Source organism: Antechinus flavipes, chromosome 1 (assembly GCF_016432865.1).
Source record: "Antechinus flavipes isolate AdamAnt ecotype Samford, QLD, Australia chromosome 1, AdamAnt_v2, whole genome shotgun sequence".
Lineage (NCBI taxonomy): Eukaryota > Metazoa > Chordata > Mammalia > Dasyuromorphia > Dasyuridae > Antechinus > Antechinus flavipes.
Window position 1 is genome coordinate 710,025,546 of NC_067398.1, and position 25,781 is coordinate 710,051,326.

The following is a 25,781-nucleotide window of genomic DNA, read 5'->3' on the forward strand; positions in this document are numbered from 1 at the left end:
GCCTCCCTCCATCTGCTCCCGCCTCTGCCCCCTCGGCAGTCTGGCTTTCCCAGCTTTTCTGCCGCTTCATTGTCTCCCAACACAACAGATCCCTGAGTGGGAGCGGAAGCCGCAGCATCCTCACTGAGGGAGGAAACAAAGTGGGCTTTCAGGAGGAGGGAGCAGCGGCAGGCGGACTTCAGGAGGCCCTGGCTCGGGCCTGCCTGGCGTGCCAGCTGCCCCAGCAGCCCAGAGAGGGCTGCCAGCCCCGCCAAGCCCAGGGAGACGCACCTGAGGGGGAGCTTGGCTCCAGATCTCCAGGCCTAGAAGCAGGGGGGTCCCTTCCCTGACAAGTAGAGGCAAGGGGGGGCAGTGGACAGCCATTTATGCTTATCTGTGGTCACATCCCTTCCGCAGGCCAAAGTTTCCCTCTCTGGAAAAATGAAGGCATTGGATGAAAGGATTTCTAGGGTTCCTTCCAAATCTGAATCTGTGACTATAATCCCAAATCATCCAGCCATTCTGGGCCTCAGTTTCCCTCCCTGGAAAAATGAAGGCATTGGATGAAAACATTTCTAAAGCCCTTCCAAGTCTGAATCTTGACTATGATCCCAAATCATCTAGCCATTCTGGGCCTCAGTTTCCCTCCCTGGAAAAGACAGGGCTGTGGTAAAAAATATGCTCTTGGACTTTTTGTGTGTAATAGGCTGTCAACCTGGCAAAACCCACGGGCCTTTCTTAAATGCACAAAATAAAACAAGGAGGATTACAAAAGAAACAATCATGTTGCAATGCAGTAATCAAACTTTATGAAGTCTTAAAGTACAGTTCTAGTGTCTATGATCATTTAACCCCGAGGCCTCAGTTTCCTCTCCTATAAAATAAAGGACTTCTCAAGTGTCTTCTCATTTTCTGTGGGATCTCCTCCTCAGTGGAAGAATAAGAGCCTGATGCTCCTTCTTCACCACCCCCTTTTTAAATCTATTCCCCAGTGGGCGGCTCTCCCATAATTCCCAAATTGCCTCTTGGGAGCTAGAGTGAGATTGCCTCTGGGGAGAGTTTCATGAGTGAGTGGTGCCATGACTGGATCCAGCTATGGAGTCCAAGATTAGAGGACCTGGATTCAAATCCCATCTACTCTTATTACTGGTGTGAAAGTCACATAACTCCTCAGTTTTCTCATCAGTAAAATGGGTATTAGATGGTTTATGAGATTCCTCCCAATCCTAAAACTTCTAATTTCCTTTGAAGGCCAATAGATATATATTTTAATAGCTACTACAACAGTCAAAATCTTCTCTTCGGTTCCTTGGCTTAAAATTAAATTATCTTAAATCTGGAAGGCCTCTTGGATCACTGCCTTGTCCTGGTGGTGGAGCTTATGTAACTCAATGAAACTCTGAACTATGCTGTGCAGGGAACCACGATGGACTGGTTATAGTAAAAAGTTCTGACAAAAAGTAATTCTTTGGAGAAGGAAATGGCAAACCATTTACTATCTCTGCCAAGAAATATATATGGAAGGGCTCGGCCGCCCCGGGGTCATGAAAAGTTGGACACAACTAATCAGTAGGACATCAACAATGAATCTGAGAAGGATTGTAGAGGCATAGAGTCCAATATCCCCATTTAACACATGAGAAAACTGAGACCCAGAGAGAGGAAGTATACTACTTAAAGTCAGGCAGCTAGCGTTTATTAAGAATAATAAAAATAAGAAAAGAAAAATAAAATAAAATAATAAAAATAAAAAATAATAAAATTAAAAATAAGAAAAATAAGATACTGTGCTAGTGTCAGTGACAGAACCAGGGCTCCAAGTGTGGTGTGTTTTCCAATATCCCGTGTTTTCTTGACAGTGTTCAAAAGCTCAGCCCTTATAGATGAGTCTACAAAGACCCAGCTCAGAGAGAAAGCCCTCAGTGTAGACGTGGGCCTGAAGTGAATCATCTCCCGGCTGCTGAGCTGGGTCACTGCAAGGGTTTCAAGCTCCTTCATGGGTGGGGTGGGGTGTTTGGACAGTCACCCTTTTTTCAACCTGTTCTTGAGGCTGTGAAATGACATCTTTGGTCTCCCATCCATGCTTTCAGGACAGAACTCTACCTGCACCAGATGGCGGAAAATCACTCGTTTGGCATGGGCGTGTGGGCCAAGGTAAGGGGCTGCCGGCCAGATGTCTCTTCTCTTTGGGATTAATGGGGGGTATTGAAAGGGAAGAGGTGGGTGGAAAGGCGGGAGGGCGGTAGTGATGGTGCTGGTTACTTTTCCTCAGCTTTCCCTCAGCTTTGACAGATGGGTTGAGTAGGAAGTCTGTGGCAGGCTTGGAATCTTATGAAAGTCAATAAGTATTTGTTGTGCATCTTGTTTTCTCCTTCGAACTTTGTGTGGTTTTTTTTTTTTTTTTGTGTGTGTGTGTGCGCGTATGTTTGTGTGTGTGTGTGTTTGTGTGTGTGTGTGTGTGTGTGTGTGTATTTGTGTCTGTAGGACGTGTAGGATGGAAAAAACACATAGCATGGTACTGTGATGGGGAAGACCACTGGCTTCTTTCCAGGAGAACGGAAGCTCCTGAAGGGCAAAGATGGCTTAGTTTTTGTTCTTGTATCCCCACCAGTCACAATGCCTGGCTCTTAATAAATGCTTATTGTTTTAAACTGAATAGAATTCAAATCAGAAAGTCTGAGTGACCCTGAGCAAGTCGACATATGGGAAGCAATTAGAAGGAGCCGAGAGCATCCGACTTTGAGATGGTTCTCGTTGATATGGTGGTTTTCCTTCTGTTTAACTTTAAGTTTCTTTGCTCATTTCTCAGAGCTTCAGCTTCTCTCTGAGATCCAGAAAAAGCCTGTGCCTTCACTTGCGGTTAGGCCACCCCAGGCCGAATCAGAGTCCAGAGCAGAGACTTTGGTATAACGGCCTCCTGGGCTCCTCATGCTACGTGTATAGGGTTGGTACAAAGGAAAGAACATTGACACTAGTCAGAGGACTCGTGTTCAAGTCCTGCTTAGGGGTTTACTTCCTGCGATTACGGGCAATTCATTTAACCTTTGTATTTTTCAGTTTTTTCCTTTTTGAAATGGACTCGCTGGCCTCTGGGGAGCTAGGATTCTTAAAAATGGCTTTGATAATGTCTATCATACATATCAAAGCAAGTTTATAGCGAGTATAAGAGAAGATACCCTTTGTAAACCATATTGCCAACTTTTGGTCACTGGGGGTGAACATGGAGAGATGACTTCTAGAGAAAACAGAAATAAACACACACACAAAAATCACTGACTCCCTCCATGTGAGGGATATGGGATCATAAAATAGAACTAGAAGGGCATTTGAAGACCCCAAATGCCTTATTTGACAGAGGAGGAAACTGAGGCCCGGAGAGAGGAGATAACTTGCGATCCAGGATTGAATGTGGGTCTTTTGAATCAACCCAGAATTCTTCCCTCTACATTGGGTCGCCTCCAATTAATTGAGGCTAGGAGTTCCTACTTGGCAGTAGAGAGATCAGTGTCATTGGCTAGAATAATCAAGATCGGTTTCATGGAGCAAGAGGGACTTGGCAGGCCTTTGAAAGGAAGAAGATTTCATAGATGGCCCATGTAGATTTCAGAACCTGGACATCTTCCGTCCCCCCCGCATCACTGTCGGGGATGAAAAACCTGCCTGGAAATTTGAACAGTCCTTACCTATGGTTAAGTCTACCTGCTCCTTGGCGTGTCCTGCACTGGTATCATCTAAAGTAGGAACACTCAAATAATCAACATTTATTGAACATTTACTGTCTATGAGGTGCTGTGGGAGGACACAATCTATACAGTCTAGTTCATTTCCTCTTCTTTTTCCAAGAATAAGTTCAGATGTCACTTCTTTGATGAAGCCTTCTTTGATCCAATCCAGAGGGAGCCCCTTATGCCCTCCAGTAGATGGTATTATCTTCTTCCTCAGTTTTTCCAAGAGCCCTTTGCTTGTCTCTTTTTTTTTCCTATGGAAATATAGCATTTAAGTCAGGATTTTTTGTTTTTTGACAATCAGGATTAAGTGACTTGCCCAGGGTCATATAGCCGATAAGTGTCTGAGGTTGGTTTTAAATTCAGGTTCTCCTGACTCCAGGGACAATGCTCTATCCACTGCTATCACCTAACTACCCCTAAGTCAGGGGTCCTTAAATTTGTTTGTGTCACGGATCCCGTGGCCGTTTGGTGAATGCCTAAAATGAAATTCATAAAGAGTACAAAAGAACCAATTATACTGAAGAACTGTTATTTCAAAAATAGGCATTAATACAGGTTAAGAGCCCCTGAACTAGACAGAGTTCCTTGTATATAGTATATGTTTATTGGATGTTTTTCGGATGTGACTATACAGAAAGCACATTGGACAATGAAATATGCCTCCAGGTGGGGTGTATGCTTACTGAGTGATACAGAGAATAATAACTCATCTCCCTGCTGGGGCCTTATGGTTTGCAAAACACTTGCCTCAAAAAGGACGTGGAGACATGCAAATAGGAGCAAATTTACCAAGGAGAAAAAAAAATCGTGCTTGAAAAATGTCAGTAGACTTGGTTAGGGCCACATAACTGGTAAAGATTGGGGTGAGGATTAGAATCCAGGGCTTCTGACTCCCTAGTCCGATGTGTTTACTATTTCAGTGTATGTGTGGGAGGTCTGGGTGGGCTACAGGGATCAGCATAGGAAGATACAGCTTTACATCTCTAAAGAGAGCCTTGCAGTCACTCTGAGTGTGGGGGACCATTGTTCAGTGGTTCTTCCTCTTGACATACCCAGAGGCACCCGGTAGAGTCGTATGGGATGGGGTGGACTCAGGGAGAGGTTTCTGATAGAGCCCAGGGGAGGGGGCCTCTGAGTCTGGAGCCTCCCTGGGTCCAGGTTGTGCTTTGGGGAGATGGGAAATCTTTAAGACTTTGGGGAGGGTCTGTTTCCTCATTTGCTCTTTATCCTTGCCAGGGGGATGTGGCCACTGTGGGCCTGTCCAGAGACCCCACACATGCATCCAGAAATGAGGGATGAGGGCGCAACAGAGACACGCCAGCTATTGATAACATCTCATATTTTATCTTCATTATAGAGCTATTCATCAAACTGAGATGAATTAGCCTCCATAAGCAGAGGGTCCCTGGGGGACCCACTGGGGGCGGAGCTGGGGGGTTTGGCTGATCCACCTTGTTCCATTAATCATTCTCAGTACCTAGGCCCATGTGGTTTTTTAAAAAACAGAGACCTGCAGGGCTAGGTTTGAAAGCATTCACCAGGGAGGCTCTCTTATTTCTCCATTTCTCCATGCCCACTTTTGTGGATTGAAGCTGTGATTGGTCCTGAGAGCCTGCTAAGGTCCTAGACTCTTGTATGACCCAGGAAGAGATTCCTGGAGGTTTCTGGATTCACAGAGGAATGAAAGTTTGGGTCTCTCCCAAAGACATCCAGAGTGAGGGGAGGTGATGGTACCAAGAGAAACCTGGGACTGATTTTACCCTCTTTTCCTCCCTACCTCTCACCCCTCACTCAGTCTAGTGTTGCCCGGTTGGACCAGACAACCTCTCTGATCCCTTCTGACAAGACGTTTTTATGAGGAATGAGCAATAGCCTCTTGTCTCTGATTCCTTGACAGGCGTAGAGGACCCAGACAGGATAATAATCCATGTAATTACCACTTAGTCGTGTGCAGATACGAGATAGAACAGTACTGGGCCATTTCCTTTACAGTCATCATGCTCTCACACTGTTCATCTTTACTGCAAGGTGGCCCAGGGTCCACCATCCGACATCATCGGTAAATCAAAGTGGACAGGCTGGGAAATCAAGAAAGAAGTCCAAAATATAGTTAGAAATGGATTTTTTTTTTGAGAAAGGTAAAAAGTGGTGATGAATTTTAAGCGCATCTTAAACGGACTCTGGCAAGCTTTCAGGCAAGCTTAGTAGCCAGGATCCCAGATAAGAGGTGGTCCGGAAAAATGGGGACCAAGAGATGTTAAGATCACAGAGGTAGAGATTCTCTGCCTCTAATGCTCTTGATACTGAGCCATGTCACTCTGAGATTGAAACCACATACTATGAGAATCAGGTAAAGAAACTGGGGATATTTTGCTGGAGAAGAGAAGCTGTAGGGTGAGCAGATAGCTCTCTTCTAGTATCTGAAGGCCTATTTTCTGGAATAGGGAATAGTCTTGCTTTGTGTGGTCCCAGAAGAGGGAGTTAGCAGCAAAGTGTGGATAAAAGCGGATTCTAGCTCAGAGTCACCTCCCAATGAAGGCAGATGTCCTACTGTGGGATGGCCTGCCTTGGAAGGCAGCAGGTCCCATCCCTGGAGGACGACTCCTCATGTGTGCTGAAAATTGATTCACATTACAATATGGCGGCTCAGACTCAATGCCTCCAAGTTCCTTGTGACTCGGAGAGCCCATAATTATGGGTGTGGAAATCCTGGCCAGTGAAAGACTCTACCCAAAAGCCTGGAAAAGAGGAGATGAGAGGGGAGGAGCGTGCTGTCTAAATTTCTTTTTTTATTTTATTTTATTTTATTTAATAATAATTTTATATTGACAGAATCCATGCCAGGGTAATTTTTTTTACAACATTATCCCTTGCATTCGCTTCTGTTCCGATTTTTCCCCTCCCTCCCTCCACCCCCTCCCTAGATGGCAAGCAGTCCTATATATGTTAGATATGTTGCAGTATGTCTAAATTTCTAAAGGACTGTCATGCAAATGAAAGAATAACCTTATTCTGTGTTGATCCAAAGGGCAGATATGGGACCAATGGCAGAAATGATGAAGAGATAGATTTTGACCTTACACAAAACAGATCAGGCTGCCCAGGATCCCTCAGGATCCTGGAACAGGGCTTCCTCCCTGAGTGAAATATAGCTTGCTGAGCCTCTAGTCTCCTTACTGCTCTAAAGCTATCTTTTCTCCCTTCCTTCTGCTACCCTGTACAGGGATATATCCCACCCTTCCCCCATTGTGAAGGGGAAATGAAAATTCCTTTTCTCTTTGACCAGCCTCCCTTGTTGGGTCAGTCTAAAAGCAGTCAAGCCCATGCTTGCAACCTCAAGATAGGATTTTTGCACTTTCCATAACCCATTCTGCCGTGCGGACTCATTTGTATCGTCCAGAGGATTATTGTTTACTATTCCTGTTGTTTTTGAAAAGAAAAAGTGAATGAAGGCTTTGCTAACCAAATATGGCCGGGGGCAAGTCAGGCATGATGATACCTTTGGTGCTCGCCTTATGGCGTTGTTGAGGGGCTCAGATGAGACAAAATCCAGTTTCCTAGTCACAGAATGATAAATATAGACCAGACAGAGTAATGAGTAGACATGTCAGAGAGGCAAATTGAGGTATGGACGAGGGCAAGAAGTAGGCCCCGTCCAACTCTGAGATGTCACCATTCTGTGAGTAAGAATCTGAATCGTAGAGAGATCAGTTGCCTTCTCCACTCAGCTGCTCAAGGATAGCAGAATTGGGCCCAGAACCAGTGTCTCAGTGTCCTTTCTATGACACTATCCATGAATGAGCACAATGGTCAAATTCTAGATTGTTCCATGCAGCATCTGAGTATAATCAGAATTCCCAGAAAGAGGAGTGGTTAGGGTAAGGGGAACTTGAGATTGACCATTGAAGGTGGGCCAGATTTTAATGAGAAGAAATAAGGAGTTTCTAGAAGTATTTTCTGGTTATTGTAACATTTCTGTTGGGCTTTGAGGTTTTCAAAGCATTTTGCATACGTTATCCCATTTGATTCTCATAATAATCCTAGAATGTAGACAATTTTATTATTCCCATTTTACATATCAGGAAACTGAGGCAGACAGCAGTAAAATGATTCGCCAAACCTTAAAGAGCTAATAAGAGTCTAAGATCAAGTTTTAACTCAAGTTTTCCTGTGCTGTTATCCAGCACACTATCCACTGTGCTACCTCATTGGAGTCAGGAAGATCTGAGCTCAAATTCAGCTTCAGATGCTTTCTAGCTGTGTCCTGCACAAATCACTTTACCTCTGTCTGCCTCCTGTTTTCTCACCTGTAAAATGGGTGTAATAGCATGAACATGCCAGGTCAGAGTGAGGTTAACAATGAGAGTTTTCAAATGCTTTGTGAACATTAACGCCTTGTAGAGATGCTAGCTAGCCATTATCCAGGACTTCCTGTGGGTGATGTGGTGCTTCCCACAGCCGACCCCTACCCTGATCCATTGACTGAATCTTCATAGTCCAAGTGTCCCAAATCCTCTGGGGTTCCCAGAATGAAAATCTAAGGGGTGCTGAAGTCTCTGAGCAGTCAATGCTGATGAGGAGTCCCAGGAGGCTCCCAGCTAGACACCGATGCCATCCCAAGCAACAGGGGACCTCTAATCCAGGGATTAGCAGCTCCTTGGAGTGCAGCCAATTTGTAGACACATTACAAACTTGGTGGGCCTCAACTCCTCAGGGATCCCTAATCTCAGCCTCATTGACACACTTTCTAGAACTGGGGAATGGAAATCTGAAGAGAAAGCGCAAGGGCGGAGTATATGGGGGAGTGACAAAGAGTCTGATCCTAAAACCTCACCTTCCTGGACTCCACCTGAGAAAAGTCAGCAAGGCCTGATTTCCAGGCTGGGCCCATCCCCTCCTCTGGGGTGCGTTGTCTCTCTTGTTATTTATTTCTTTTAATATTCACATTAGGGCCTTGCTGCCTATAACACATCAGGTTTTAAATGGAAGTTATTTCCGAGCCCCTGAGGCCCCAGCCGCTGTTTGAAATCCCAAAACATTCGTATTATTTTCGTCTTGTCAATAATTTATTTTTCTTAAACCAAGATTGATTGAGGGGGTGAGGGAGAGAAGCCCAGAGAAATCACCTCCCACCAGACCACCTTTTGCTCCGGGATGTTGTATTTCAAGTTTTAGCTTCAAGCAGATTTATTATTTTATGATCAGTTATCAACTCGGGGATCAGTTCTGGAGCAATGGACTTGGCCTCTGGATCCAAGGTCTGAGAGAGGCCCCAGCAATGGGGGAGAGGTAGGAGCAGTGGGATGATATAGCCAGAGGCTATAGAGTCGTATGGGATGGGGTGGACTCAGGGAGAGGAGAACCTGGATGGGCTGGAACTGAAGGGTGTCAGCTCTGCTAGGTAAAATGGGAAATTTGAGAGTGAGCACCTGGGAGACAGGGGAAAGGAGGCTGAATTTGGAGAGGGCTGGTTCAATTTCCTGCTTCTAGCTACTTAATTAAAGTCTCTGTGGCTTCAGTTTCCTGGGAGTAAAATTTGAATGAGAGAGTTGGAAATCCTAGATTCTAATCCTGACACTGCAGCTGAATCTGCTGCTCTGAGTGACCTTGGAGCAAGCCCTTCATTTTTCTGGACCTCATTTTCCTTTTCTGTTAAGAAAAAAAGAAAAAGGAGGCACTTGGAGGTAGGAAAGAGATAGAGCTAGGCTTCAGAGATGGATTCCAGTATGGAACGATCAGAAGGGAAGAAGTTTCCCGTCACTGGGGGTATTCAAGTCAGTGCTGGAGGAGGAGCTTGTAGAAATGATTCCCAGACAATGTCTGTGGTTCTGTGACTCACTGACCTCCAGGTCTCTTCCATTTCTGAAATCTCTCCTGCATCCCCATTAAGTTGTGGATCTCTCTGGGCAGGCAGGCCACCAGAGGAAGTGGCCAGCTTCTTGGGCATCCATTGTTCCCATCTTGACCACCCCAATGCCCTCTGGGATTGTTCTACTCTCTAGGAGCTAATCTACACCAAAGATAAGATTCACATCATTGTTTAAAGCATTTTAGTTCAATGAGCACTTATTAAGGTCCTATCATATGTGATTTTAATTCATTGAGCACTTATTAAGGCATATGCTATTTTAATTCAATAAGCATTTATTATGTTCCTACTAGGTGCCATTTTAATTCCCTGAGTACTTATTAAGGTCCTATCATATGCTATTTTAACTCAATAAGCACTTATTAAGGTCCTATCATGAACTATTTTAATTCAGCGAGCATTTATTAAGCACCTACCATGTAGCCATTTTAATTCAATAAGCACTTTTCATATGCAATTTTAATTCAATGAGCATTTATTAAGGTCCTATCATATGCTATTTTAATTCAATGAGCACTTATTAAAGTCCTATCATGTGCTATTTTAATTCAATGAGCATTTATTGAGCACCTACCATATGCCATTTTAATTCGGTGGGCATTTATTAAGATCCTATCGTGTGTGATTTTAATTCAATGAGCACTTATTAAGTTCCTATTATGCGCTATTTTAATTCAGTGAGCATTTATTAAGCACCTACCATGTGTCATTTTAATTCAGTAAGCACTTTTCAGATGCCATTTTAATTCAATGAGCACTTATTAAGGTCCTATCATATGCTATTTAATTCAATGAGCACTTATTAAGGTCATCTCATGTACCATTTTTAATTTCAAAGAGCATTTGTTAAACACCTATTATATGTCTGGCATCATATTCAGATTTAGTGATCCAAAACTCCACTGCCCTCAAAGAACTTATTGTGGGGTAGACACAGAGGAGGAGGGTACTTAGAAGTAAATACCAGATTTAAGCAAAGTAAATATACAAAATAAGAGAGGCAACAAAGGCCTAAGGGCCACAAAGACCTGGATTCAAGTTTTGCCTCTAACATCTATTGACTGTGTGACCCTGGGCCAGTCACACCCTCTCAATGTTCTAGACAACTCATAAATTACAGACAATGTAAGGTAGCTGGGATATGCAGAGAGACTATCCTCATGAGAGAGTTCCCTCTTCCAGTGAAATCCAGGTCTAGTCCCTTTCCCTAAGTACTAAGTAATTCTTTGGGGGGCAGATTATCACTCAGGCAGTCAATGTGGGCCTCTTGTAGGAGGCAGCATTTGAGCAAAGCCTCGAGGGAAGTTATGGATTCTTAGGGGCAGAGAAGAGGAGAGACCTTGGACGCCTTGGAGTTCACAGCCTCTCCAATCAAGATCTAGAATTTCCTCTCCAATAAGCCAACCCAACCAATGCTTGGATTCCTCCTGTGACAGGGTGCTTCCTACCTCTCACGGCTGCCTCAGAGGCAGGATTCAAACCCAGTGCTTATGATTTCATTAGGGTAACTAAGTGGCACAGTAGATAGAGTCCAGTCAGGAGGGCCTGAGTTCAAATCCGGCCTAATTGTATGACTCTGGGTAAGTTACTTCACCCGGTCTGCCTCAGTTTCCTCATCTGTAAAATGAGCTGCAGAAGGAAATGGCAAAGTACTCCAGGATCTCTGCCAAGAAAACCCCAAATGGGTAACCAAGAGTCATATGCAAGTGAAACAAGTGAAGGACAAAGAGCTGATTTCTGTGTGCCGGCCACTGCCCTCAAGGAGCGGACAGTCTAATGAAAGAAACATGTAAACAATTGGGTGCGTCTAAGATCCGTACGGGGGGAGAGAAGATGATCTGGGGGGCAGACCTCAAGGATGGGGAGGCAGGAGTGAAGGGAAGGATGGGAGAGGTCTCCTGCGGAAGACTGGATTAGACTTTGGGCCTCAAGACCAAGAGGGAGGGCATTGTGGGCAGGGGGAACGACCAGTGCAGATGCATGGAGTTAGGGGATGGAGGAACAGCAAGGCTGCCCATGCTGTATGAGGGGGTGTCGAGGAGAATGAAGTGTGAGGAGAAGGGAAAGCTCAGGAGGGGCCAGGCCAAGCAGACCACAAATCCCAGGCTCTGAGGGGTCGGGTGAGGTACCTGAGTCACCTGTACGTGGCCGAGCTAGATTTGGATCCAGATCCTTTCTTCACGTTTGACTTTATGTCACAGCACAGAACATGGCAAGCAGGAGACCCTCGATGTACGCTACTAATTGATTGCATCGAACATTGTTTTATACACAGCCTTATCGGCTTTGCCTCTATTCGATCGTCCCCAGTGAGGTGGCGAGCACAGGCTGGGCAGGGACCGTCCCGGAGTCGGGTCTGCACCTCCCATAGCATCCGGCCCAGGGCTGGGCACACACTGCCTGGCTAGCAGATGCTCCGAGCCTGGTCTGAGCTGTGGGGAGGCAGAGACGGGCAGATCCTGCCTCCCCCTCCCCGCCTCTTTCTCACACTCGTGTTCTTGATCTATTTGTGCTGAAAATAATTCATGTTACCAGGCAACCTGGAGAAGGTGGGGGCTGCATGGCCAACAGTACAATGCCCAAAGGAAACAGACTTGTGCAAGGTCACCCCACAAGGGAGGGGTTATTGTAGAAAAAGACGTCTTCAATCCAGGTGTCTCATCACCTCATCCTCCTCCGCACTCCCAGCTCTCTCACTCTCCTTAATTTCTTTGTTCCTTGGCTTTCTCTCTCCCTCCCTCCCTCCCTCTTTCTCTTCCTTCTTCCTTCCCTTCCTCCCTCCCTGCTCTTGTCCCTCCCTTCCTCTCTTCCTGTCTTTCTCTTTTCCTTCCTCTTTCCCTCCTCCTATCATCTCTTTTTCCTTTCTCCTCTCTGTCTCTCTCTCTCTCTCTGTCTCTCTGTCTCTCTGTCTCTGTCTCTCTTTCTCTCTCTCTCTGTCTGTCTGTCTCTCTGTCTGTCTGTCTCTCTCTCTCCCTTCCTCCCTTTACTTCTGTCTCTGTCTGCCCCCGCTTCTCTCCTCTCTTTCTGAGGTTAAATCATCCCAGGCCAGACACAATTTTTCTCTTTTTGCAAACGAATCAAAGAAATAATAAGCATTTCTCTCCCCGAGGATGAGGCTTCTGACACCTTTATGAGGCACCAAACGGCTCCATCTGTGAAGAGACAAAGCTAGAGTGGCCTATTGTTTCAGGTTGAGCTTTCTAATCTGGCTGAGGTCACTCCGGCTGTGGGGCGGAGAACAGAAGGAAGGACGGCCAGCTCTACTTGGTCTGCACAGTTTGGCGACTGGGCCATTGTTTGGGGACCTGTTCGTCCCCTCTGCAGAGTGTGTCTGATGTGGGAGGTTGGAGGAGGGGAAGGAGGCAGAGGGATGCTTTTCAGCTTAAGGCTAAGGCATCGCAGCTGCAGTCGCTGTCCAGGGTCCTACTGGGGTGGGACAACCTGGCGGAGCCCACTCTGATGGCAGAATGTCCTAATGTCATATTGACATAATGTCATAATGAGATACCAGAGGAGGACTTAATGGAAATGTATTCAGCATAACATCATTTTATGAATTATCAACTAAGAAGCAGTGTGCATACTAGTTAATAATTTAGATAATAGATAAAATATTTACATAATAATTTAGATACTAATTTAGGAATTCCTGCTTTCAAAATCTCATTTCTGACAGTTATTGGTTGTATGACCCTGATCCATCTCTTTGTGCCTCAATTTCCTCATCTTTTTAATGACTAGTGCTCCCTTTCATTATCTTGCCTCTATTTTATATAGAATAGATAATATATGTAGAGATCTTATATATATTTGTCCTACTTGATAGAATATAAACTCTTCAAAGCTAGGACCTGTTTCCGAATCTTTATTCTTATCTCTTCAATGTCTTGCCCGGTACATGGCATCCAGTAGGTGCTTAATAAATGCTCACCGATCAACTGCGGCTCAAACAAGGTCATGGATATAGAGACATTGAGTAGGTCGATTTGAAGAGTTTCTAATTTGCTGGATTTGGACTATCTGCGATTGCTTCGAGGTTTCACAGGATGAGACAAGATTGACTTCCTGGGCCCCACTTTGGACTCCCGGAGAGAGGAGGTCATGTTTTGATTTGAGTGGATGATCATATTGGGGTCCAAAGGCCAGATACAGATCAGGATGACTAGAGATGGCTCTGGAGATAAAGGGTTCCTTTGGCCCTTTTAAGCTAAGCTCTTTAACAGATCTCCATCTGGCTGAGGCAAAACCCATTCAGGGATTCAGGTTAGGTAAGAAATAAGGGAAAGAATGGCTTTTTTTGCCTAGTCAAAAAAGGAAAAAAATCAATCTGGGAGGGAAAGACCCTTATTTAGTACATTGTGCGAAGGAGGAAGCAAAGTGTATGGGTAAATAAGTGAGTAAGGTAAACACCCAAGGTTATATGGATACTAAGGATTTGAATCTAGGTCTCCTGACTTCAGAGCAGCGAGGGGGGTGCCATAATGCACAAAGAACAGTTTCCTGATCTGTAAAATGAGCTGGGGAAGGAATGGCAGACGAATTCAGTGTCTCTACCCAGAAAACCCCCAAAGGGTTCAGAAAAAGTCAGACATGGTTGAAAGGGTTGGATGCCGATAACCGCCGATTCCCAATGTCTCCCCTCCCTCAAGAAAGGAAGGGGCAGCAGATGCAGGCTTACTTGAGGTGCCTCCATTTTTCTTCCCTAGAACATGAGGAAGGAAAGTGTCTGTTGATGGGGTCTGCCCATAATTCTCAGTGTGATGCTCGCGGCCGACAATGGGGCTGTAAGCAATATGCCGTTGCCGCTGTCCTTGCCATGTCCTTTCTCTCGTGTTTGCAAATCTCATCAATAACCACGAGCGGGTTGGCAGGAAGCTGGCTTCTCGGTGCCCCCTCCCCTCCCGGCGTGGGGAGCGGGGTTGCTAGGCTGTGGTCGCTAGAGGGGATTTTGTGTTCCCCAGGTGTCCCCGGAAAATGATAGATCATCGGCACCGGCCTTGACTATTAATTGAAACGCTTCCATCGTGAATCACTCAGTGTGGCTGCTTTGTTTGGTTTTCCTTTTGCTGGTTGGCTGATGGTCCCCCAGGGACTCTCATTGTTTGGAAAAAGCTGCCCAGAAAAAGACCCGGTGCCCTCAGTGCCAAAGAAACCCCGGGGGCCAGGACCCTGTCTGCTCCCTCTTCCCTCCCCTCCCCAGGCTTCTATTGCTCTCATCTGCTGTCACGCCTGGGGTCTCAGGGGCATGTCTGAGCCAGGGGTCACATCGTGGCACTAGGCATGGAGGGGGATGGTGACCCCAGGGGTGGGGAGTGCAGAGAGCTGATGGGGAGAGGAGAGAAGAGGAAAGTCAGTCAGAGAGCTGGGTTCAAATCTTTCCAGCAGATACTAGGTTATTAGAGCAAGACAAGACCCTTAGAACAGGGGATGTCAGGGCTGGGAGGAGGCTTAGAACAGGGGATGTCAGAGGTGGGCTTAGAACAGGGGATGTCAGAGCTTGGAATCTTTGAAACAGATCTAGGCCCAATGGATGACCAGAGAATAAAGATAAACATACCCAGATTGTAGATGGCACATCTGGGATCCCAGCCCAGGCCCTTTCAAGTTCCTTTTCCTCCCCTCCCCGCACTGCTCACTCCCAGTCCTCCTTCCTCCATCTTCAGCTAACACAGGCTATTTTAACATTGACAGAAACCAAATTGAGCCGGTTAGCCTCTGCAAACCAACTTGCATACTCCCCAGTGAAACAGAAATTATTTTTGGATCATCTGGGCCAGGGCCCGGTGCCATAATTCACTGCTACAACGTTTTTTTGCATGCTACTTGCCAGCCCCAGTTTTAGGTTCTGGGCACACCAGGACAGATGAGTGAGCCTGCTTTAAAGGTAATTACTTTTTAGTAAAGAACGTACGCCACACAAATTATAGGAGAGAGTGGCCCATGTGCGCCAGAAGCCCAGCCCAGTGCGGGGGAAACGTAAGGAGGAGGGAGATGCTTTCATGGGGCCGAGGGGGAGGTGAGGGAAGGCTTCCTGGCACAGGGGCTTCGGAATCACTGGGCCTTTGGAAGAAAGAAGGGAAAGGAACAGCTGTCCATTCCAGGCATGGCTGGTGGCAAGAGCAAGGACCCATCGACTTGAGGGAGCAGAGGGAAGAAAGAGAAGACACTTGGCCTGCCCGGGATCGGGAGTGGGAACTGGGAAAGTATATCGGTGCTGGATTTGGGAGGGCCTCCAGTGGCAGAACATGCAGTTTTAAAAAGAATAATTCTCTCAAAGGAGCAATGTGCATTTATTAAGTGCCTACTGTATGCCGATCATTTTGTTGTGCATTATAAGGAGAAAGATGAACTAGTTCCTGCTCTCAAGGAACTTACAATTTATTTCAGGAAGATAAAAAGTGTGTGTGTGTGTGTGTGTGTGTGTGTGTGTGTGTGTATGAGTATGTATGTGTTTATATGTATGTATATATGTGTGTTTATATATACACATATATGTGTATATTTATGAGTGCGTGTTTATATATATGTATATGTGTGTGTGTGTGTGTGTGTGTGTGTGTGTGTGTGTATCAGATTGATCCAAGATAGCTCTGAAGGGAGGCAGTAACAGGTGAGCCTTGAAATAACTAGTTTAGAATTTATATAGTATTTTAAGGTTCACAAAGCACTTTAAAATGTATTATCTCCTTTGATCCTCACCTTCCCCTCCAGAGCCACCTGAGTCCAGGGGCCAGGAGTAGATCAGGGGACCCGAGATGGCCCTGGATAATGTGGAGAGACTTTGGTCTTTTTAAGCTAAGGCCTTCAAGGGGTCTCAGTTTGCCTGAGGCTGCAGCCATGCTGAAAGGAAAGCACTCCGAAATGGAGAGAAAGGCAAAGGATAATGGGGAGCCCTTGGGGATTCTTGAGGACAGTACTGTGTGATCGGGGCAGTGATCAGAGAGCAAAAGCAGAAAGTAGTTTGGGAGAGGCTGGGACTCCTCCAGATGTTGCCTCTCAATGACTCTCGGAGCTCCCCCCGCCACTGCTTTACTTATACACGTGTCCGATCCCTTCTTCCCCTTTCCCTTCTGTCCCTCCAGCCTGAAGAGAAGCAGAAGGCCGCGACGGCCTTCTCTCACCTCCAAGGGGCCATGGAGACGCTGGGCATCTCTGCCGGGGAGCAGCAGGCCATTTGGCGGGTGCTGGCGGCGATTTATCACCTCGGAGCAGCAGGGGCCTGTAAAGGTAAAGCTTCGATCCAATCCGACAAGCATTTATTAAGCACCGAAGGTGTGCGGGGTGTTTCTATAGCTTGATGTTTGGTGACTGCCCCAAGGCTCTTAGAGCTTTGAAATGGATGAGTCAGAAAGAAACTTTTTCTTCTGCTTGATCAGGGCTTGGGGTTGAGTGGACGCATCAGAAAGAGGCTGCTCATGTCAACCATGTGTCTCTACAGCTCTCTTTGGGTAATGTGTATGATTATTCTTCAGAGGCAACATGTGCCATGACTGGCAGTGTGGGCAAAACATTGATAGACTATCGGTATTAAAAAGATGGACCTTTGTTCTGGGGAGAGTTTGGTGTCATTTACGGCATGATACGGTTTCTCAAAGGAAATCCAGCCTTCTCTACTCCCGATCTTTTCTGGGCCAATTTATTATTTATTTGTCACGCTTTCCAAAATGAGTGTCATTTAAAGCATGATACCATTTCCCAGAGGAAATTCAGCTTTCTCTACTCCCGATCTTTTCTGTGTCCAATATATTTGTCATGTTTTCCAAGATACGTGTACGATATGTAAGTTCTCCATTAAAGTGCATATCATAATTTGTTTAGTGGACATTTATCATCCTCTTGGTTTTTCTTGTGTGGATAGTTGGGCTAGATTTTTCTGAGTGATTAACTTAATCACAGGGTGAGTGATTATCTTTGGTAACCCGTGAAACAAAGTCAGAAGTAAGAATTTCATTTCTCCGTGTCGGTTAAAGCCATTACTTTAACACCATGTGGAAGTTCATTGAGGTATATGTGCTACCGAGAAAGGAATCAGACAAAGGTGAAAACCAGGTGGAAAACGCCATTCATTGGATGTTAAGGGACAGATCAGTTCTGCGAGAGCCTCCACAGCTGTGGATCATAGCATCGGAAGGGGCTGCAGGCAGCCTTTGCCGACACAGGCGTTGCGGACTGGGAATGACATAAATTGGAGGCGGAGGGAAGAGGAGAGAGGTCAGGGAACAGCAGCTGCCTCTCAGTCTCCTTGTGTCATCTCTCACATGAGGAGATCCATTCTGCAGGTCTGGCTTGGATCTCCACAGCCACTGTCAGGTGGCTCCCGGTAGCCTAACAATTGGACAAGAAAGATGAGCATTCTGTACTGTTAGAAATTTTGTGGTCATCTGTGTCCCATGAAGTATAAATAATGTCTCCATCATAGCTCTTGGTTGCATTTACTTCTAAAAAAGTAGTAAAGACTTGCTGGCCATTTGTGGGGAAGACTGCCAAGGGGAATCTTTTTCAGGTTTGGATGGACCCCATAGAGACTGGAATTCCAATTCTAAAATGATTAACATTTTATCTTTTAAAGATTCGATTATTTATTTTTGAGATTTAAAAACAATTGAGTTCTGAATTCTTTCCTTCTTCTCTCTTTCCCCACCCATTATGAAGGCAAAGAGATGTAATATTAATTGTACACGTGAAATCATGAAAACCATCTCCATATTCACCATATGGCAAACAAACAAATAAGAATGATGAAGTGAAAAATGGTGTGCTTCAATCTGCATTCAGGCTCCATTAATTTTTTCTCTGGAGGTGAATAGCATCTTTTATCATAAATCTTTTGAAATGATCTTAGATCATTGTATTAATGAGAAAAACTTAGTCTATTATAGTTGATTGTCATACAGTGTTGTTACTGTGTATAATGTTCTCCTGGATCTGCTCATTTCACTTTGTATCAATTCATTTAAGTCTTTCCAGGTTTTTCTGAGAGCATCCTGCCCATTATTTCTTACAGCACAATAGTATTTCATCACGATCATATACCACAGCTTGTTCAGCTCCAGTTGATCGGCATCCCCTCAATTCCAGTTATTTGACATCACAAAAGACATAAATATTATCTTCCTATAGGTTCTTTTTCTCTGATTTCTTTGGATGTAGACTTAGTTGTGATATTACTTGGCCAAAAGATATGCAGTTTTGTAGCTCTTTGGGTATAGTCCCAAATTGTTCTTTAGAATGGTTGGACCAGTTAACAACTTCTCCCACGATGCAATAGTATCCTAATTTTCTCACATCTCCTCCAATATTTGTCATTTTCCATTTCTATCCATCTAATATGAATGAGCTGGCACCTCAGAGTTATTTTAATTTGCATATCTCTTATCAATAGTGATTTAGAACATTGTTTTCATATGACTATACATTTCTTCTTAAAATTGCCTGCTCATGTCCTTTCTCTGTCACTGTTTATTTCTGAGTTATTCATTAGGGGTTGGCCATCATCGCCTCTGGTCAAATCTCATGTGATATGGTATAAGGCAGGGATCTTCAAACTTTTTAAATAGGGGGCCAGTTCACTGTCCCTCAGACTGTTGGAGGGCCAGACTATAGTAAAAACAAAAACTTTGTTTTGTGGGCCTTTAAATAAAGAAACTTCATAGCCCTGGGTGAAGGGGATAAACGTCCTCAGCTGCTGCATCTGGCCCGTGGGCCGTAGTTTGAGGACCCCTGGTTTAAGGGATATTGGACTGAAAGGATCTGAGTTCAAATTCTAGCACTTCTATCGACTATTTCTGTGACTTTGAACAAGTCTCACCAATTTTTTCTGAATTATAAATGGAGTTGGACAAGATAGTCAGCTCAAGAGCTAAAACTGCCTTAATTACACCTTAAAGAAGGCTCAATAATACATCATCCTCAATAAAATAAACCTAAAGGTTAGAGTTGGAGAGAAAATAGAGATCATTCAGTCCAGTGTTATTTTTCATTTTAGGCCTAGAGTAGATGTCTAAAGGGCTCCCTATGGTCCTGGGACCCAAGTCCTCCAGTTCCTAACCCTAAATTCATTTAGTTTTTAAAATGCCTTTATGTTCCCTGCTTTGGACAAGACTTTCTCTTGACTGTGGTGGGTTAATGGCCTGAATTGGCTCAAGTGAAAGGAAGAGAGAATTCTTGGAGTGAAGGACCCTGTTTCTCCTTTCTACCATATGTACCTGGCAGCATGTCCTGGCAAGATTTCACAGCCCATCTATGTTGGCTTTGAGATAAAAAGGCAATTTGGGGGCTTTGCTTTTTTCCCTCAGGCTGTCGCTCGGTGCAGATGGAGAAGGTTGCTGTGGCCTCTCAGAGCGGGTGTGTGAGAAATGATGATCCATGCTCTCTCTTTATACAGACCAAGGCAAGGGCATGGGACCTTCCCTTGGTGTGGTATGTAGGGGGAGGGCCATGAAGTCAGGAGAACTTGCCTTCCAGCTCCATCTCTGACCCTTACTGGCTGTGGGGCACTTAGCAAGTGTAGACTTTTCCTTCATTCTCATAAACTAGGTAAAGTGGTCCCAGTGCTGCCAGCCCCCTTGGAATGGCATAAGGCTCAGACGAGAGGATCTATGTCAAGGGCTTGGCAGATGTGTGTGCAATGTGATTATTGCTTCTTGCTATTCATTCCTGATACTTTTTTGAGGTTAGCCACGTGTGCCCTTGCAGCTGGCAGCTGCGGGAGTGTCTATGCAGGAGGGCAGGTGCCATCCCTTCACAGGTGAGCTATTTTGATTCCAAATTGACTGCAATGCTTGGACTTTGAGGTTAGGGAAACTTGGGGCAGAGGCTGAAGAGGAGGCAGAATATGGATCGCTGTAAAGAACTTGGGATTTGGACTCAGAGAAAGTGACCAGGTTGGTCACCTGTCTGTGTCTGTGAAATCTTTCTAATTTTTTTCCCTGAGGCAATTGGGGTTAAGTGACTTTCCTAGAGTCACTCAGTTAGGAAGTGTTAAGTATCTGAGGCCAGATTTGAACTCAGGTCCTCTTGACTTCAGGACTGGTGCTCTATCCACTGCACCACCTAGCTGCCCCATGTCTGTGAAATCTTGAAAGAGAATTTCCCTTCTCTCAGTCTCCTTGGTAAAATCAAGAAATAGAAATGGATGGTCTGAGAGCCCTTTCAGCATCAAGATCCTGTGTTTGATCTATATAGCAATACTTCAGAGGAGATGGGAATGGTGCTGTTTGTCTTCACCGAGAATCCAGAGGAGTCCAGAGTCATACAGAGAAAATGTGTCTAAGGCAGGATTTGATTAATCATGTGAAAAGAAACAAAGAAACAAAGGAAAAAAAACAAACAAAAAATAATATGCTTTGATCAGCATTCAGACCCCATTAATTTTTTCTCTGGAAGTGGATTTTCCATCATGAGTCCTTTGGAACTGAATTAGATCACTGTATTACTGAAAAGAGCTAAGTTTATCACACAGTGTTGCTGTTACTGTGCACAGTGTTCTCCTGGTTCTGCTCATTTCACTTTGCATCAGTTCATATAAGTTTTCCCATGTTTTTCTGAAATCAGCCTGTTCATCATTTCTTATACTGCAATACCATTCCCTAACAGTCATGTTCCACAGCTTTTTCAGCCATTCCCCAATAAATGGAATCCCCTCAATTTTCCTTTTTTTGGCCAGTACAAAGAGAGTTGTTATAAATATTTTTGTACAAATAGTTCATTTCTCTCCCTCTTCCCCCTTTTTGGTCTCTTTGTGATATAGGCCCAGCAGTGATATTGCTGGATCAAAGGGTATTTACAGTTTTATAGCCCTTGGGGCATAGTGCGCCTCTAGAACAGTTGAATCAGTTCACAATTCTACCAACAGTGCATTAGTTTCCAATTTCCCCACATCTTCTCCAACACTTATCATTTTCCTTTTCTGTCACATTAGCCAATCTGATAGGTGTGAGGGGATACTTCAGAGTTATTTTAATTTATATTTTTCTAATTAGTAGTGATTTAGAGCATTTTTCATCTAGCTATAGTTAGCTTTGATTTTTTTTTTGGAGAGCTGCCTGTTCATATCTTCTATTTATCTACAAGGAAATGACTTGTATTCTTATAAATTTGACTCAGTTCTCCATATATTCAAGAAACAAAACTTTTATCAGAGATACTTGCTGAAAAATTGTTTTTCAGCTTCTGCTTTCCTTCAAATCTTGGCTACATTGATTTTGTTTATGCAAAAACTTTTTAATGTAATAAAAACTATCCATTTCATTCCCTTTAATTTTCTCTAGTTCTTTCACAAATCCCTCCCGTCTCCAAAGGTCTGATAGGTAAACAAAGTTAACTTTTCTTTGCTCTCCTAATTTGCTTTATGTTTAAATCATGTCCCCATCTTGATCTTATTTTGGTATATAGTATAAAATGTTGGTCTATATCTTGTTTCCATCTTATTGTTTTCCAGTTTTCCTAGCAGGCTTTTTTCCTTCAAATAGTGAGTTCTAGTTCTGAAAACGAAGGTCTTTGGGTTTATGAACCACTAGATTACCATGGTCACTTACTACTGGGTATTGTGTACCTAATCTATTCCACTGATTTACCAATCTATTTCTTAGCCAGTAACAGATTGTTTTGATGATTGATGCTTTGTGACAGTTTGGGATCGGGTATAGCTAAGCTGACTATAAATTTGAGTCCATCCCTCATACTTGGAACATTCTCCCTCACCATCTCTGTCTCTTGGTCTTCCTTGGGCTTCCTTTATGTTTCATCTAAAGTCCTTCCTTCTGCAACAAACCTTTCCCAGGCCTTCTTAAACTTGGTGCTTTTTAAAAAATAAGAATCCTCCCTCTACCTTCATCTTATTTATATTTGTACATAGCTGTTTACATATTGTCTGAGCTCAGGTTCCCCTGGCCAATGTGCTATCCATTGTACCTCCCAGCTCCTCCTGACTGTTTTTGACTTTTTTTTGTTTGTTGTTGTTGTTGTCTCCTTAGCTCTGTACCTGGCACATAGTAGGTGTTTAAGAAATGCTATTTGACTGAACTGAGTGACTAGGGTTCAGTCATGAAATGGACAGGTATCTGGCAATGGAAATAGTGAGGTTTTCCTCTTCTGGCACCTTTCTTAATTTTTGGTAACCCCATCTCTGGATCTCAATCTTCTTCCTCTGTAAGATGAGGAGATCCACAGGGCTATTTCCAGCTCTGACATTTCAGAACACCAGGGTTTCTGTTCCGAGCCTTAGAAGCAAACCATGTCTTCATGCTGGGCCTGCTAATTATGTTGTTTCCACCTCCAGACTTGGTGGGCCACCAGCATGGCAAGGGACAGCCAAGGCAAGACACCAACAGATAGACTTTCCGGGCTGTGCCGGTGGCCATCGCCCCCAGGATCCCGGGGCAGCTGTTCAGACAGGCTTCGGGGGGCTCAAGATCCCCGATGCTCATCTTTTCTTTCATCCATCTGTGGCCCTCCCAGGAACGACTCTGCTACAGATGAAGGGAAAATCACATTTGTCAATATTTCACCGGAGAGAATTATGCAAATGACTCCCCCCAATACATTATTTTAAAAGGTGCCTCGCCTAGCTCGGGAGACGGGTGTGACTGATTTACTCCCGCTAAACCCCGCTCTGGTGCGCTTCATAATCAGTTGCTTTATAATCAGCTATTAAGTATTTGAGAGTCATATATTAATGTCTTTGTTCGCTGTCATAACAGATCATTCTGAAATAGATTAAGGATTCCTTCTATTAATCAGGTTTTCTTTGGGGAGGAAAAATGTATCATATGATGCTCTCATTATCAGGTTCCCGGCTGGCTTACTGTGGGAGCCTGATGGAAGCAGTTAGGTGGTGCGGTGGATAGAGCCAGGAGGACCTGCATTCAGATCTGGCCTCGGACACTTACTAGCCGTGTGACCCTGGATAAATCACTTAATTCTATTTGCCTCAGTTTCCTCATCAGTAAAATGAAAAAGAAATGGCAAATTCCTCCAGTATCTTTGTCAAGAATGGAGTCAGGAAATGTTAGATAAAACTGAAAAATGACTGAATAATACCTGAAACCCCAGGAAGGAACACCAAAGCCTGACTCCTGAGGAGAACTGTCTGGCTCTCCGACTCCTGAGGAAGGGGATGAAGAAGATCAGAGGGTTGGCTTTTTTAGCAGAAAGCACAGCAGAAAGGGCGTTGGAAGTATCATACAAACACCTAAAAGTGAGCATTTACTCGGTGCTTTGTAAAGCTCTTTACAAACATTATCTCATTTAATTCTCCTGCTAACCCTGGGATGGAGGTATAATTTTTATCCCCGTTTTACAAATGAAGAAACTGAGGCAGACTGAGGTTATGTGACTAGAGTCACATAGTTATTAAGTATCTGAGGCAGTATTTGAACTCAGATATAAGTGCTTCTACTCTCTATCCATTGTACCATCTGGCTGCCCATACTGTCAAATAGTGATGATTATAAAAATTATAAATAAAATATAATTATAAATAAAAATAAATATAAATTATATTTTTATTAGTACTCAAGTTTTCTATTTGAATAATAGCAATGACATTAGCATTGGAGTAATACTAGTCATGGTTATTAATATGGAAACAATTTAAGGGATCTCTAATCTCCTAGATTCTGGAGTCGTGTCCCCTGATGCAATTCAATGCCCCATCCGTGCTTGCCAGTCCGATGCCATTTTTGTCTGGGTCCTCCCATAAGTTTGCCCCTGGGGATCCAGGCAGCGTGCTGGGGAGCCTTCTCCCTACAAGGCAAGGACACTAGTGGAGCTCTTGTCCCAGCATGAACCTTTTTGTGGGTACTGGTCAACTTCAGATGGCCATTCACCAACGTCCGAGCCCACTGTCCGTTCCATGGTCCCATGATATCATGAATGACTGACGTTTATGATGTACAAATGCTTTAACATTTACGGTGTTCCTTGAATATACTGTTTCATTTGAGCCTGTAATATTTCTGGAGGTAGTATCTACAAGCTTCATTCTACCCTTTTCATAGAAAAGAAAATTGAGGTTCAGTTAGAAGCAAGAACTTGGCCAAGGGTCAGAGATGGCTTGTCACCCCTAATCTTTCTGACTGTATCCACTGTGCAGCACTAACTTCTGGGAGAGTGGAGCACCGTCCCAAGCTGTTGGGGACTAGGAAAGAGAAAATAAAGGTTCCCTGTGGAAGTAATGGGGCTGGTGCTGTCTCCGATTCTGGGATCCAGTGGGTTTTTTATTTTTTGGACTGCTGACATCTCTTTTGGTGGAGTAGAAATCTTGAGGGGCTGGGGATGCAGATAGTGAGTCTGATTTTTTCCCAGCTTGATTTCAGCGAGTTTTGGGAATCCCACCTTGCAAGATCACTGGGGTTGGTGACTGCAGAGGGAGAGGAACTTGGTAATTCTGTTTCTGGGAATCGGGGGATCGGCTCCTCCCAGGCCGGGATTAAAAAGCAACTCGGTCATTGGAGTTAGAATCGTTATCGATCTTTGCCAGCAAGTGTCAAATAGAGGAGCAGGACAAACAATGATAGGAATGAAACATGAGCAAGGCCAGGTGGAGGGAGCTTTCTCCAAGGGAGGTCCTTCATCCCCATTCAGAGACAAACCCAGCTGTTCTTTCCCATAGAGCTTTGCCGGGGGAATTGCAAAGGCCTGTCTTGCTTCCCAAAGGGCTCTGCTTCCTCTCCCTCTAGGTGCAGGAAGCAGTTTGAGAGCAACAAGAGACTTAGCTCTTCACTGGCTGTGTCACTCTGGAAAGGTCTTGACCCTGAATTTCCTTCTCTATACACTATAAATGTACTTCATTAACCTTAGCGCAATATGGAACATGCTTATTATTGTATTAATATCACCAAGTATGAACTTAAGATTTTATTATTGTAGGGAAACCCTAGATAAGGATGTTTCCTTTATCCATACAGATTTATGTCTGCTTGATAACTGATAGTCCCAGTAATTAGCCAATCGATAACCATTTATTAACAGATTGCTTGTAGCCTGGAGGAGAGGGAGGTAAGGGAAGGAGAGAGGAAGGGAGAAAACTCTGGAACGCAGTCATAAAAATAAACATCAAAAGCTTTCTTATGGGTATTTGAAAAATGAAATGCTATGGAAAATTTTAAAAATCAAAATTTATTAGCATCTCCTTTGTGCCAGATGCTGTGCTAAACACTGGGAATTAAAAAAAGAGACAAAAGATGGTCCCTGCCCTTGAGGAG

The 25,781-nt window shown here is 44.3% G+C and overlaps 1 protein-coding gene across 1 annotated transcript in view; it reads left to right on the forward strand.

Annotated features, from left to right (window-relative positions):
* MYO18B (myosin XVIIIB) overlaps nucleotides 1-25,781 on the forward strand; it is a 335,406-nt gene that overhangs the window by 43,666 nt on the left and 265,959 nt on the right. The window contains 2 exon segments of the mRNA XM_051973021.1: nucleotides 2,070-2,133; nucleotides 16,659-16,803. Coding sequence (XP_051828981.1) covers nucleotides 2,070-2,133; nucleotides 16,659-16,803 — 209 coding nt within the window.